The sequence below is a fragment of the Rutilus rutilus genome (assembly GCF_951802725.1).
Source record: "Rutilus rutilus genome assembly, chromosome: 3".
Lineage (NCBI taxonomy): Eukaryota > Metazoa > Chordata > Actinopteri > Cypriniformes > Leuciscidae > Rutilus > Rutilus rutilus.
Window position 1 is genome coordinate 35,861,587 of NC_140211.1, and position 15,509 is coordinate 35,877,095.

At 36.4% G+C, this 15,509-nt stretch overlaps 2 protein-coding genes across 14 annotated transcripts in view; both read right to left on the reverse strand.

The window, feature by feature from the left end:
• The window catches only part of ppip5k1a (diphosphoinositol pentakisphosphate kinase 1a), a 37,936-nt gene extending 33,147 nt beyond the window's left edge, over window positions 1–4,789 (reverse strand). For 8 of the 13 annotated variants that reach the window (XR_014626758.1, XM_084404487.1, XM_084404493.1 and 5 more), the window contains exon 1: window positions 4,710–4,760. The gene's annotated coding sequence lies outside the window, so the exon portion shown is untranslated. Of the gene's footprint in view, window positions 1–4,709 lie in introns of all 13 variants that reach the window. The other 5 variants (XM_084404489.1, XM_084404495.1, XM_084404488.1 and 2 more) reach the window with 1 other exon arrangement.
• A 1,450-nt stretch (window positions 4,790–6,239) lies between these two features.
• Window positions 6,240–14,196, reverse strand: mtfmt (mitochondrial methionyl-tRNA formyltransferase). The gene is made up of 9 exons (XM_084403975.1): window positions 13,713–14,196; window positions 13,409–13,609; window positions 13,130–13,252; window positions 12,897–12,999; window positions 11,131–11,206; window positions 10,928–11,019; window positions 10,758–10,836; window positions 9,994–10,070; window positions 6,240–6,615 (listed from the first exon to the last, which is right to left on the reverse strand). Exons 1-9 carry the CDS (start codon window positions 13,910–13,912, stop codon window positions 6,418–6,420), a joined length of 1,149 nt encoding a protein of 382 aa, XP_084260101.1. The 5' UTR covers window positions 13,913–14,196; the 3' UTR covers window positions 6,240–6,417.
• Window positions 14,197–15,509: the final 1,313 nt, after the last annotated feature.

The following is a 15,509-nucleotide window of genomic DNA, read 5'->3' on the forward strand; positions in this document are numbered from 1 at the left end:
TAAACAAACAAACAGGCTTGATCAATAAGTGATCCAGTCATTTGGTGCACAAATCTCTGTGAGAGGGCTGATGTTTGTATTAGCTCAAAGTCGATTGTATGATGGTCACTGAATATAGTCCTTATTCAATTACAGGGATAGTTCACCTGAAAATTAAAAATCTGATTTTTTTTTTTTTTTGCACAATTATAGAACAAGTAGAAAACGTCTGTTACCATCTCTGAAAACAACCACAAGTAAAAATAAAAAATTATATTTAAGAATAAATATAATATAATAATAATCAGGGCTCCAGACTAACTTTTCCACTGGTTGCACTGGTGCTAACAACTTTCTCAGTTGGTCGCACCAGCACATGATTTGGTCGCACCAAATTATTTATTTTTTACAACATGGAATTAAATCAATGCATGCTGATGAATAGTTGTCCTAATCTGCATACCCTAGTTTTGCACTGATGTAAAAAGACTGACAGTGACACAGGACCTCATGTTGGCAAAATGTTTTAATCTTTTAAATGTAAACAATTAAAAATAACTATAAAAAAAAAAACACCACGTATGTTTTTTAATGTTTGATTGTATTTTATTTAGTATTGTCAATCGATTAAAATAATTAACTAGCCTATTCGCGATTAATCACACTTAACATTAAAGTTTTTAATATATTTTTATATTGTAATAATTTCACATTTAATCTCCAAATTAATGTAGAAACAACATAAAGTAGCCTATATTTTAAATATTTGATCTATTAGGTAGGAAATATACATAAATTGAATAAAGTTATCAAACACCTCTCAGTCTTCACTGTAATTTTCTCTGACTTTTTTCTTTGATTTGATTTTTTTACATTAATGTATCACATTTCTTTCTTTACTATTTTTTTTACCCAAAATAAGGTGTTGTTATAATTAGTGAGTAGTACACAGTAATGTAATGCCTGTTTCATTCGTTCTCATAGCCGGAGGGCACCCTCGCACAGAAAGTCCACAAATGAGACTCACATGCCTGGTTTCACAGACAAGGCTTAAGCTAGTCCTAGACTAAAATGCATGTTTGAACTATCTGAACTGAAAGCAACTTGCAATGACGTATCTTAAAATATGTCAGTGCCATTGTTTTGTCTCAAGATGCACACCATTAATGTTCTTTTTCAAAGGCATGTTTAAAAAAGCTACTTAAATGTCCTAATTGAACTAAGGCCTAATCCTGGTTTAATCTAAACCCTGTCTGTGAAACCAACCCAGGGCCATTGCATTTTAAACATAAACACTCACTTAAGACTGTCTTAAGAACTAGTCTGACCAACAAGCGAGTGGGGGTTCAATCTTCAGCTGGCTGGCAGGAGCCGCCACTGGCATGTCACGTGACCTGTCAAGTGGCTGGCTGGCAGCTGCCAGTCTGATTCTGGCATATCACATGACCTGTCATCTGTAGAGCTGAACTGCGAGTAGAACGCGTTGTCTGTCACTCTCGCTGTAAGGAAATACATAGTTTTCCTTTTATGAATACACCTTGATTGTTGATGTTTTTGGGCCAGTTATCCCAAATTAAACCAGTCAAATGGCCGTGATCAGACTGGCAGCTTACTGACGCTTTGCTGGACGCTCAATCCAATCAGCGTGGCTGAACTGCGAGTATAACGCGTTGTCTGTCACTCTCGCTGTAAGGAAATACATTGTTTTCTTTTTATGAATGTAATCTCACGAATCTATTATTTTGTATGATTGATGTTTTAGATAATTTTATCCCAATTAAAGCGGTCAAATGGCCCTGATCACGACTGGTTGCTTACTGTCGTTACTGTTGCCTGCCTCTCATTCTAAGGAAATTAATCAAATTTGTATTGACACTGCCACGAGTTGTGACGATTTTAATCGTTGTGTAAAAAGTTGTGTAATAATGTAGATGCAGAGTAGCCTATTCAAACGTGAATAATCCCAATAACATGAATCTTTGTCATTGTTTTGAGCATTTTCTTACAGCAAGAGTGACAGACAACGCGTTATACGCGTGATATGCCAGAATAAGACTGGCAGCTGCCAGCCAGCAGCTGGCAGGTCACGTGACATACCAGTGTCAGCTCCTGCCAGCCAGCTGAAGATTGAACCCCTGCTGTGGAACAAGCAGTTAATTAGCGATAATCAGTCTAACTTTTCAGATTCAAATTAGACCAAATCTACCTTTTTATGTAACTGAATTAAAAAAGTTAAGACCTGGGTTTTGAAGAAAAAAAATTAGATGACTAACTTATGACTAGTCTAAGCAGTTTATGCAACCGGTCACAGACCATAAAGTCATAAATCTTATGACATTCCAGGAAATCCTTTTTATGGACAAAGGCATCCAGCTATTGCTGCAGCAGCAACTGAATAAAACGCAGATAGAGACATTTTGACAGATGATACATGAAGACAATAAACATACAATTGCGGCAACATATGGTTTATCTGTGTTCTTCTAGACATTTTGGGTATTTTCATAAGAATAAAGCATATTTATCAATCCGCTCTGAGTGCTGCACTTTCACCATGAAACACACTGTGCATATATTTCTTTATTTAAACAATTACAGCCTTACGGTTTAATTTCGGTTAATCGTGCAGCCCTAGATAAACCTCATACACAAACACAAAAACAAGCAGCTCGGTCTTATACAATTGTATCGCAGGCGTGCTACTGTGGTAAATGTATTCATCGCCCAAAACATTTGTTTAGTAACATATGCGACATATGTTGTACTGCACAGCCCTGATATGAATAGAGCGGTTTAATCCAAGTCTTCCGAAGAGACATGATCACTTTAATTGACGGTAGCAAAAACAAGTAAATGTCATTCTGCCGTTAAGTGCGTAAACTACATCATTTACAGAATGCTCCAGCAGACAGCGAAATGTGTCACTATAGGTAATTGGAGGTGCTACAACATACTGCAACATGATCTGTAACAATAGGCTTGTTCGATTTGAACCGGTGTTGTGCCGAATTTCGACCCCCCTGCCAAATTATTATTAAATCAGTACCTGATTGCCTAATCCTAGCCCCACCCCTAATCCTAGCCCCACCCCTAATCCTAATCCTAACCCCTCCCCTAATCCTAACCAATCCTGAACCTACCAATACTAGGGGGGTAATAATTTGGCGAGGGGTCGAAATTCGGCACAACACCTGTTCAAGTCGAACAAGCCTAACGTCAGTGGCACTGCATGACACAATCCATCGGCACTTGTCATAAATTTTAGTGGCACATGACAATGACAACCGGATGTGTCACCAGATGTGCCACTAGTCATAGCGGCCAATATGTATAATCATGTGCCAATGGCTTCTGTGCATAAGATGCCACGCCACTTAACGTTAATACCGCCTCTCTGATTGGTTACATTTAATTACCCATTAGCAGGTTTTGACTCATATATGAACTGGATTTTTTTAAATATTCAAAACAACAGCACTTCTGCCCGTGTCATATTGCTTAATTATCATGTTACAGCTCCTGCCCTCATGTCAGCAGATTCTTCAGTCCAGACTAACCACAGAGCTCTGTTCTCAGATATTTTAAATACATTTGGGCCACTGTAACCAACCACACTGCAAACTCAACCCTTCACGTCAGCTGATTGACAAACATCTACACTGAATAATATAAAATAATCTTTAAATTGGTTAAAGAGACACCCTCACACCCCAATCTCATTTGACTAAAATGCTTTCAAGTCATACATTTTTTAACTGTATCAACTAGGTAACATGATGAAGGTGGTAGCAAGCCTGAACAATTCTGAACAGTTGAATAATCCTGTAAAACAGTTATATCTAATAAGTACAATAAATGTGCAGGAAACCTCATAACAACACACTTCAAGACTACAAGATTCAGAATAATTTGAAAAAGCTTCCAATTTTCCAAAGGCATGCTTCAAGATACTTGGGAATATGAAAATAAAAAAGACAAATAAATCGATTGTCCAGTTTGAATCCAATCTTGCCATACATTTTATTTTGGGTAAAGCTGGTTCCATACTTAACACGATTATCCATCAGCTGCGCAACGTATTAGACGCTCAAAATCCCCTATTTAACCTACACCTGTTCAATTGCTCGAGGAATTCTAACACAACTTGGCCATAAGCTCTGCATAAGCTGTTTTTCTACAGAACACATCCTATATGCTATCTACAACTATTGATTACTAGGTTACACGTATGTTGATCGGTTTATGGGGAAGGTCAAAGTCTATGGAATTTCACATTACACATAAAGCGTATTTTGCTAATATCTGAAAACATAGTATTACACATCGGTGACAGCCCAGTCTACGTATCAGGTTTCTAGGTAACGGTTTCAAAGCTGTAAGTTATACCAATGAACATTGCAATGCATTTCCCATTAAAATTACATGAGCGAACAAACATAACATAACATTACAGCGTAATGGAACCCCAAACAGAACAACGGGGGGAAAATACACTTTATATAATTTCTTACAGGTTTCCATTTATAAATATGTAAGAGAAGACGTAAGTAGGTTGTGTGGGCTCGCTAGCTTAGCAACACGGCTATTCGTTAGCTCAACGTAAACAAGACACTTTTCTTCAGCTATTGTGAAAATTGAATGACAATGGAAGCTAATTTTCGGCTACACTAAAGCTCTTCAGTTTCATGCAATAATGCGGACATAAACGGCATTTTCCAGTGATGACTTACTACGTGAAATGCGAGGCGGTGTTCATGGTTTCACAGCTGTCCTCGGATTTGACAGGTTGTAAATGAAACCGAACTTTACTTCGGACGCAAAAATAAACAAATGCTTTCAGCCAATGAGAGAGCAGGATTTGCAAACAGACCTCCGTGCTTTACGTGTGAGGCGATAAAAGGGCGGGACTTACGTGGCAGCAGCGGGATTTTACTGCGCCTTAAGTTTTGGAATAGGGATAGTTCACCCAATTTTTTTTTTACATTCTGTCATCATTTACTCACCCTCAAGTTGTTCCAAACCTCTATGAGTTCCTTTCATTTGTGAACACAAAATAAGTTATTTTGAAGAATGTCGGTAACCAGAAGGTTGACGGTAGCCATTGACTTCCATAGTATTTTTTTCCCCTACTCTGGGACCCAAGAATAGACTTTTGTCCACTGTAGTGGACATTATATTTTAGTGAATTTCTCTGACATCATACATGTCACATGACACAACCTGGGTGTCCTGTAAAGAGCACATTCAGGACTTTTCAGAGATATGAAATGTTTGGAGGTTTCACCATGAAAACAACTTCTCCTTGGTCTTTAAAAATGTCTGACATTAATTTAGTGATCAAATGTAGCATTCTTATGGAAATATGATAATATATTGTAATTATAATTTAAATTGGACTACTTTTCAAATTGTATTTCATAAAACAACATCTCAGGAAAATGTTGAGGGGTTTCAAATAAAAAAAATATTTTCTGTTACAGAACAGGGCGTTGATTTCATACGTGTCCACTGTAGAGGACACCAGGACTTAAATCATGTTTATCAGGCATTTTGTGAGACACAACAAGTGAATATGGAAATAAACTATACATCAATATTCCTCTGAAATATTAGATATTATTATTAAAATGTTGCTAATTATTACTCCAATTATTACACTTCTTTTTTCATTAAATGTTGCTCCAAGAACACATTAAGGTGCAAATTAGATACAGTTTATAGATACATTGCATTGAATGGGAATATTAATTTATGGACATTTTACCCACATATTGCATAAAGTAAAATGGTGTATCAATTCATTCCGTTATTTCTTTCATAACATAGTTGAGAATCATCTTTATACAAATTTTGGTTGAAAAAATCCTGAAACCCCCAAATTTATTGGTGATTGAAAAAAAAATCCCATTGTTTTTGCCTATACATATAATTTCATGTCATTTTATTTTTTAAACAACTTAGTCCTGGTGTCCACTACAGAGGACATAGCATAACGTATGAATAAAATATTATTTTTCAAAAATGTTTTTTTACCATTTGTTTATTGTGCTCTAAACAGTGTGATGACATGGAAAAAAACTACATTCAAAAAACTTTTTTTTTCTGGGTCCCAGGAGGATATGGAAGTCAATAGTGACCGTCAACTATCTGTTACCATAATTCTTCAAAATATCTTCTATCTAGTATTTTAGATCAAAAACTATCATAAAAAAATTATTGTGTAGCTGGTCAGTGAATATGAATCAATTAGAACAACCATTCAATTTACCATCTCAAAAATAATTTTATTGTATTCACATTCGTTCACGTCAAGACCTGCAAACATACAGCCAATTACTAAATACAACATTGTCTTAAAACAGACAAAAATGTTTTCAATGACATTACAGTGTTGTTTATATGCGATTATTCATTCCGTGATTGCAATCGAGCCTCGCTTCAAAGTGAAGTGTTATTCTGCAGAAGCATATTATTGTCCTGTCCTCCTGGCAAACGAATGTCTTTATAACTCTGGAACAGACAGGTGTTTGAGGAGGGAGATTTCCTCAGCACGCTCTGATGTAGATATCCATTAAAAAAATCTGATGCTGACAACCTTTTCTTGAACTTTACAGCTTTGAATCCAACCCAGCCATCCTAAAAATGATGTGGAGAAAAAGACAGACAGACAACATAGTGCTAATTGTTACATAATGTCAACCTAACAGTAAATGTGGGCAAACCTATGCCTGGTTGAATGGTTACACTGTTCTTTTGATATAACGAATGATTGTACAATTTAGAACTGAATATAGTAAAATACAGTGTAACGTAATTTGGTACATTGTGTTTTTATCGTTAACTAAAGCTAAAACCAATGCAAAATTATTTTTGTTCATTGAAAATGGGTTGAAATAATATATTAGATTAAAAAAAACCTTGGCTTTGAGCACTATTACTAACTGTAAATAAGTTTTGTTCAATTACTAAAAAAATTTAATAAATAAATGGCAATATTAAAACAAACAATGAAGCACATAACATTTCAAAAACTCAAACTAAAACTGATTAACTAATTTATTCATTTATTAATAAACACTACAATAGTATATAAATACTATTGTTATACTAAAATAACACTGGGTACATCACACTTATATACCGGTAGTATAATTTATTGTAGCTTGGGAAAAAAAAGCATGGGCTCCACCCCATGATCCAAGCATCTTCCACCTATATACTCAGCAGTGTAAAGCTGTTTACTTGGCCTCCCTCATGACAAGGTCTGGTTGTCTCCCCAACCCAGTTGTCTCCAGTTGACAACAGCCCAGATTATATACAGTTATAAATCTGAATTTTAACTGTATGTGTCCACTGGTACAGACGAAGTGCATCATGAGTGGTGTATTGCTTTCAAAGTAATTTTCTATGGAAACTGGACAAAAGGGGATTGAGAGCAGAACAATGTGATCATTAAAAAGATGGGAAAAGCTTAAGGGGAAAAACTCGATGTACATTCTATATCCACATCACCAAAGTGGCAGGCCTCTGGCTGTTTGATTAGTATTAAAGTGCCCCTATCATGCTATTTTAAAGGCTTTTTTGGAGGTCTCCTACAACAGGTTTACATGCATCAAAGGCCAAAAAACTGGTTGATTTTCTCATCATAAACATTGCAAATCACCACATTTTTCAATTATTCTTAAACGACTCGATGGACGAACCAGTCTCTCTAAATCCCTCCTTTCCACGAGCAACTCTGCTCTGATTGGCCAGATGGCCCAGTCTGTTGTGATTGGTCTATCGCGTACAGCGCCTGTCAGAAGCTACACGCTCATTATCATAACTGAACGTCAGCTCTGTCCGGAGGCTACCTAAAGCTTAGCGATTGTACTGTAAAGACAGTAATGACAACGTAGATTTTACCATATCAATCTGAGCGCAAGTCTGATGGTGAAACATTGGAAGAACTAGTTATTCAACTCGAAACCTCCATTGCAAGGACGACTTGAGCAGGACGTTTCTCAGTGATACTATACTCAGTTTGAGGTACATTATAAGATTTGCATAAGACGGTGCATACATTAGCCGAGCACTAAAGTGAATGGCTGATGTAACAAACGTCTGTAAAACAAATCTTGCTCCATCCTTTATCTTTCCTCAAATACAAAGAACGACAGACGATCTGCATTAATAGATGCAGTTTTAGGTAATAGTGACTCACAGCTGATTAGCAGAAGTATTTAAAGGAGTCATAACCTAGTATTACATTGGATACCTACTGCTGTATTATAGTCTTTCAGGCACTTCTAAAAAAGAAAAGTGGAAAAAAAATAAACACAGACCTACTTTTACCCTTATTTCTGAAGGCATTATTGTCTCGCGAGATCAATGCGATGTTTTGGCTGTTGTGGACGCTCATTTTAATAATGCAAATGAGGGGCGCGTTGATTGGTTGAAGGAAGGAGGGGGGTTGACACGCAGGTAACTTCAGCATCATTACAAACTGACATCATGGCGCAAGTGGTGAATGAACCCGACCCGGCCGCGACCTACGGGATTCAACCCTACATGTTTGAGCCGGACTCTGAACCAGAGCTGGAAAGGGAAGATGTAGAGTTGTTGGATGGACGTCTACATCAAGATGTCTCTGAATGGTAAAGACAATCATTTTGACTGAGACATACATTAACATCGGTAACGAGCTAAAACGTTTGTTGCTATTTTCTCCCACATAGGTTTACCTTTTATTTAATGTCGATTACATTAACGGAGATGTAGTCTACTTTTTTTATCAGCTTACAGTGGTTATTGAGATGAGACGTTTACTATCATGTGCTGTTTTTGCCTTGTTTCACGTTATTTAGACATTCAATATTTTTCTTCTTTAGACAGGTAACGTGTTGTTTTTCTTTATGTTTATTATTACTTGACTGTTTGTTTTATTTATCTATGTATCGTTATCTATTCTATAAAAAAATCAATACAATGATATGTTGTCATAGTTATATAATATACAATAAAGCGCACACACATAACGATACGCCAGTTGAAAGTGTTGCTGGGACAGCGTCATTAAAAATGAATTTCATCCCTGGTCCCTGATAGTTTCGTCCGATTTTGGGAGATAAAACACATTTACATGTTTTTTATGGCAATCAACCACAGAGCAAGTCCGGTGTGCACTCGGTTTCTCCATCTTTCTCGACTGAACTGAATATGAGGGGGAGAGGGGAAGGGAGCAGGGACTTCCTGCTGCGGTGTCCATATATGGTATATCCTACTACCTCATGAGGTCAAGAGGGAGCTGAAATCAAAATCTCGTATTTGAGTGCGCGTGCACGCGCGCTGGTTTATTTACCCTGAGGTAAACAAACGCTTCACTTTTAAATATCGGCTTCCCGGCCAGTGTATAATCGTTAGTCGATCATAACATACATTGATTCTCGTGGAAAAGTGAAAATTGCAGGTTATGACTCCTTTAAGTAAGACAGTAATAATGTGAGTTAGCCAGTTAGCTGGAAACGTACACAATAAAAAACAGTAAACTAAGTATTTTGCACATAGAAAATATATACATCAATAATTATTCATATTTACAGGTTGTGATTCTGAGGAGCAAGCAAATAAGTCCAAATAAATTGGGTACTGACCCATCTTTCTAGAGCAAACGTTTTGCTAATCCCACGTTGAACTAAAATGACATTTGAGGGTTGGTCAAGTTGTTCGCAGGCGGGCAACGTACAATATAGGAGGGCATTATGCAAATGAATCTTCTAGTGACGTAGTAGAACCGTAAAGCAGTAGGATTCGAATGAAAAACGACTTGTGTTGGCAGTTCAGAGTCGATTCTTTCTTTTGGGAGACAATAACTTTATTTATAGTGCACTTTCAACTTTACAACTTTGCAGAACGTTTACATTCACAAACAGCTATATTACACACTGCATGAAAGACACACCATAATAGGGGCACTTTAAGTGTATTTCTTCTGTGCCAGTGGACACCTGTGTGTGTGTGTGTGTGTGTGCATACCTTGCAGCGAACGAGTAGGATATTGGATTCTTTCTGATAATGGACAGACCCTGGTACTGCAGATAAACATGGAGCAGCTGCAAAGAAAGGTGAAAGAAAGTGTGATCCCTTACATTACTCTTTCCAGTAGTAGACAAACAGTTAGTTATGGCGTTTTCAGACCTGTAGATTGTTTGCTTTGTTCTGAAACAGGGACTTAAATTGCTACAATGTCTCATTATCTCCTTGGTTTAATTTCGATTTTGGAAGGCAACAGCTTACCCAAAATGTGTTCGTGCAAGTCACATGTGCGTAAAACCTCTCATTGGTGCAAGTGCACCTGTTCATGGTCCAGAATTATGCTCATAGTGGTCATCCATCAAGATACATATAAATTAAATTACATAAATTATTTACAGTACAGCTGTTTTGGAGGAGAACAATGACATTTTAAGACGAAGAGGTTCTTGGTTTTCAATTGCAAAAAGTAATTATTATACAACTTGGTTTGTTGGTCTGATGGGTTAGATTACTTTCTCACCACAAGAGAACCGCTCCAGAGTTTTCAATCTGGCCAAGACCAACTCATTCAGACAATCCTGGACCAATTATTTTAGTGCGTATCTGAATGCAACTGTCGTGTCCATACAGCATATACCTAAACGAACTGAAATAAGGGAGAAAACGTGCCATATTTCCAAAAAAAAAAACTCTAAACGAGCGAGTGTGAAAATGCACAGTCACGGCCAAGACTACAAAATCATCAAATAAGCAACTCTGGTTACCTGTAAACAACACGTTGCATTTGCCAACAAAGTCCAGAAGTTTGACAGGATTGCCCATCCACATTGTTTTCAAAGGAATCTGATAGAGGAAAAAAACAACAACACTGTTTAATGTTTATTAAAGCAACTGATGTAAATGTATATGTTTCTTAGGATCTCTTTAATCCTACCCGATATCCAATAGCTCGAAACAGCCGATCAATGTAGTCACAGCTGTGCTCTTCCCATATTATCCAGGCCATTCTGGAACTGATTTTGCGGGCTAAGGACAGTAATATAGATGGTTGTTTCATCATTACTCTCACACAGTGAACTTAGTGCTTTAGAATTTGCTGACGCTCTGTTTTGGACATTGCCTTTTAAACACACTTACCAAACGATGCCCCCTCCTTAGGTTGCTCCTTTCTGTTTGCTATCCTTTCTGGAAGATGTTTTAGAGTGTCCATCAACTGTTGATTTAAATATGAGACCGAAGTTTTTAAAGTATTTATGTGAATCAATGCCAAACAGTGTTATTGTTGCAAAAGCAGAGTGAATAGCCAAATCTCATGGCAAATTGTAAATAAGTTTATCATTCCTGCAGCTAAAACAGTACAGCATAAAGCTAGCAGAGTTGTTTCCACGGAAATGCAAAAACTGATATATAAATGCAATGTACACTACCGTTCAAAAGTTTTAGGTCTGAAATAAGTCACTTATGCTCACCAAGGCTGAATATAATTAATCATAAATACAGTAATCAACAGACAATATTGTGAAATATTATTACAATTTAAAATATGTTACCCTGGATCACAAAACCAGTCACATGTCGCACGGGTATATTTGTGGCAATAGCCAACAATACATTGTATGGGTCAAAATTATCGATTTTTCTTTTATGCCAAAAATCATTAGGCTATTAAGTAAAGATCATGTTCCATGAAGATTTTTTGTAAATTTCCTACCGTAAATATATAAAACATTTATTTTTGTGAGTGAATACAGCACAATCGCGAACATAAATGGACAAATTTAAAAGCAATTTTCTCAATGTTTAGATTTTTTCAACCTCAGATTCCAGATTTTTAAATAGTTGTATCTCTACCAAATATTGTCCTATCCTAACAAATCCTCTGGAAAGCTTATTTATTCAGCTTTCATATGATGTATAAATCTCAATTTCAGAAAATGTACCCATGTGACTGGTTTTTGTTACCCTGGTAATCCAGAGTTCTCACGAGAGCACAAGTTGAATTTGCTCAGCGAGTTACTCTGGTGTCGAGTAATGATGCTCATTAAATATGCCCTTGTATCCGATCTGCACCAATCACATCCGGTTATCTGATATAGGCGGGCCAGTGACGAGCTAAACAGATGACGACAGCGCTGTGACGTCGAAGTCATTAGTAAACATTGCAAGATGGCTATGGATGAACACCAGTGTTTTGAAACGGCTTTGGCCGCTACAATGAACGAGTTAGACTTAGCTTTTTATCTAAAAGAGGAACAGAAGACGGCGCTCGAATCGTTCCTTTGCAAGAAGGCCGTTTTTGCTGTTTTACTGACCGGATACGGCAAGAGTCTAATCTACCAGTTAGCTCCGCTGGTAGCTAAGCGTATGGGGTTTATTGTTGTGATTGGTCGTAGTGTTATCCAATTGCGTGCAGTGAGATTTTCAAATGCATGCTTGGTGCCGCCCCTCGAGCTGGGCGGCACCAAGTCGACGCCAGACCATTAATCTTTTAGATTTAGGTCTGGATTTCCAGGCTAGGTTTTTGTGGTCCAGGGTCACATATGTTTGCAATTTGAATATATTGTAAAATGTAATTTTGTGATGGCAGAGGAACATTTGTAATAGCCCATTACTCCAGTCTTCAGAGTCACATGACATGATCCTTCAAAAATCGTTTTAATATGCTGATTTGCTCTTTTCAGAATTGTTTGATGAATAGAAAGTTCAAAAGAACAGCATTTTGTAGAAATATTTTGTAGCATTATAAATGTATTTACTGTCACTTTTGATCAATTTATTGGGTCTTTGCTGAATAAAGATATTTTTAATCTTGATGAACACAAATTATACTTACAAACTATACACTACAAACACAAGATATTTTTAATTACGGAAACTAAAATACGTTAAGCGGTGGAAATTACCATTCTGGAGCCCACAACCGCCAAAGTAGCTCCAAGCTCATCCGCAGTGCAGTTCTTTGGAATCTCATACAGCTCTTGCTGAAGAATAGGGCCCACATCAAATCTGATATGAAATAAAAGGCATAAAATAAAAGACTTGATAGTTGGAAAAGAAATATACAGAAATATTAAGCATCTTTTATGTAACTTTCATATTTGTCCTGCCACGAACAATTATTGCACATGGTATTTACCTCTTAGGTCTTATTTGCATGATAGTCACTCCTGTGACACTGTCACCATGTAAAATCGTATGAAAGACTGGAGCAGGTCCCCGCCAGCGTGGCAACAGACTAGGGTGCACATTCAGGATCCCACTGAGGAGAAAACAACAACAAACAAACAAACACAAATTATGGTGTATTATGAGTTTAGATCATGCTGTTAAAACATTTAAAACAGCACACAATGACTACAGACAATCCAACCATTCGATTAAGTCATGCGCTTTCCCCTGAATCCTCATTACTTACTGTGGCATTTTGTTGATGACGTTCTCCTTGATTAAACAGCCAAATGACACCACCACACCAACATCAAACTGGGCGCTGAAGTCCACATCTGGCCATTGGTGAAGTGGAAGTCTGTTCTGCTCTGCGTACTTTCTGACTGGAGTATCTCTGGACAGCGTCACCACCTCAAGTGAATCTATGATTTCAGCTTTTGAGTCATCTCTAAAAAAAGAAAAGCAAACTAATAACATAAATCATGCAATAGGGTTATCAGCAAAAATAGCAATGCAATAAAATTTAAAAAAAAAAAACTGGACATCATTACCGAGACACATGAAGCCGTTTCAATGATTCCAGTGCAAAATCATCACTTCCAAAAAACAATACTCTCCAGGGTGGTTTTGAAGCAGATTGTATTTGAGTTACAAAAGACTCGTTTCTAAGACGTGTGATGCAGTTGCTACAAAGTCCTTGAGACAGCAAACGTCCCCGATCAATGACTTTTAAATAGCTTAGGTTCCACATACTCTGATATAAGTTTTCATAAATGACAAAACATATCTTTAACGGCTAGCAAAATACGAAACCATCACTCCTCTACGGATAAGCACGCAGTAGTCATATGAGTCATGCCAACTTCAGTCGAGATAGTCTTGACATTTCCCACAATAACGTGTCCTAATTATGTTTATAATACTAATACGTTTTCGCAAACCAGTAGATGACAGTTACAAGGTTACTGTAAAGCGCTACATGTACACACAGGGGTATGTGTGCGTCGCCATGTTGACGTTAACGTCATTTCCGCTACGGTTTTCTATATAAAAAGACATATATTGTGCGTTTATGAAAGCTATTTTAATTACAACATTTGCGTAACTAGCGATTTTTTTGTACTTCAGAAGAAAAAGAAAAAAAAACAGACTGTGTATATAAAGTTGTCATTGTTCTTTCGTGATGCGCGTTTTGTTTTTATTAATGGCCAAAAAATGAAAATGAACCCAGCTAACAATTTTTGGTTCCCATAACGTTAGTTTTTGGTACCCAGAACATTCTCAGAATGTTAGTTTATGGTTCCCAGAACGTTATTTTTTATGGTAACCAGCCAGCAACGTTCTGGGAACGTTATTTTATTGTTACATAAAAATAAAACCAAAAAAGAACGTTCCCCTAACGTAAGTATTTGGTTCCCAAAAAAATAACCAAAAAATAACATTAGGGGAACGTTCTGTGTTAACTGGGAAATACATAACAGGAACAATAAAAAAATACATAAAAGACAAAACATAGGAATTATACTCTACCAGAGGAATTGACAGAAGCGGGATCTTACCCCAAAAATTGCATTTGTGAATTAAAAATAAATAGCCAAGTATCATGATCAGATTAACAACTGAATTATGAGATTTGGAGTTGTGATAAAGACAATAATATTAAAGGTGTTAATAAACTTTTTTTTTTTATAGCCACACAAATTATTTAAAAAAGCTTTAACACAAACACATTCACAAAAAAGATGTACAATAGCCTCTTCTACATCACAGAAAGTGAATTTATTTTTAATGTTTTAAATTGAGTACTATTACTAGTGTAGCATTTATGTAATATTTTAAATGTGACTTATTTTATATTGTTTGTTAATAGATATTTGTTTCAGACTTTGTATAACGCCATCCATTTGAAAGATGAGCTGGAATAGATTTTGTGTTAATATGATTGCGAACAAAGTGGTTATTGAATAGTTTGTCATCAGTAATTAAAATACCTTCAATTGAAATAGAAGTGTTGAAATAGGACTATAGGTTTGCACTCCATTCAAGAGAGTTTTTGTACCACTAGGAATGGCATTGAATTAATACAATATTATATTCATTTAACGAAGCTCCAAAATAACATTTTCTGGAAAATTCTGAAAAGGAATAAAACTGTCAGCTGATCCATCCATCAGCTGATTAACAATAGATGTTATTTAAATACCATCTTTCAAAAAATAATGATTTATATATGTAAACAATATTCTAATTGTTCCAAAAAACAACATTGGTGTTTTTTTATTTATTTATTATTATTTATTTTTAACAACGGTGAGGTGAAATGCGTTTTGTTTTTAAATCGGATCTTT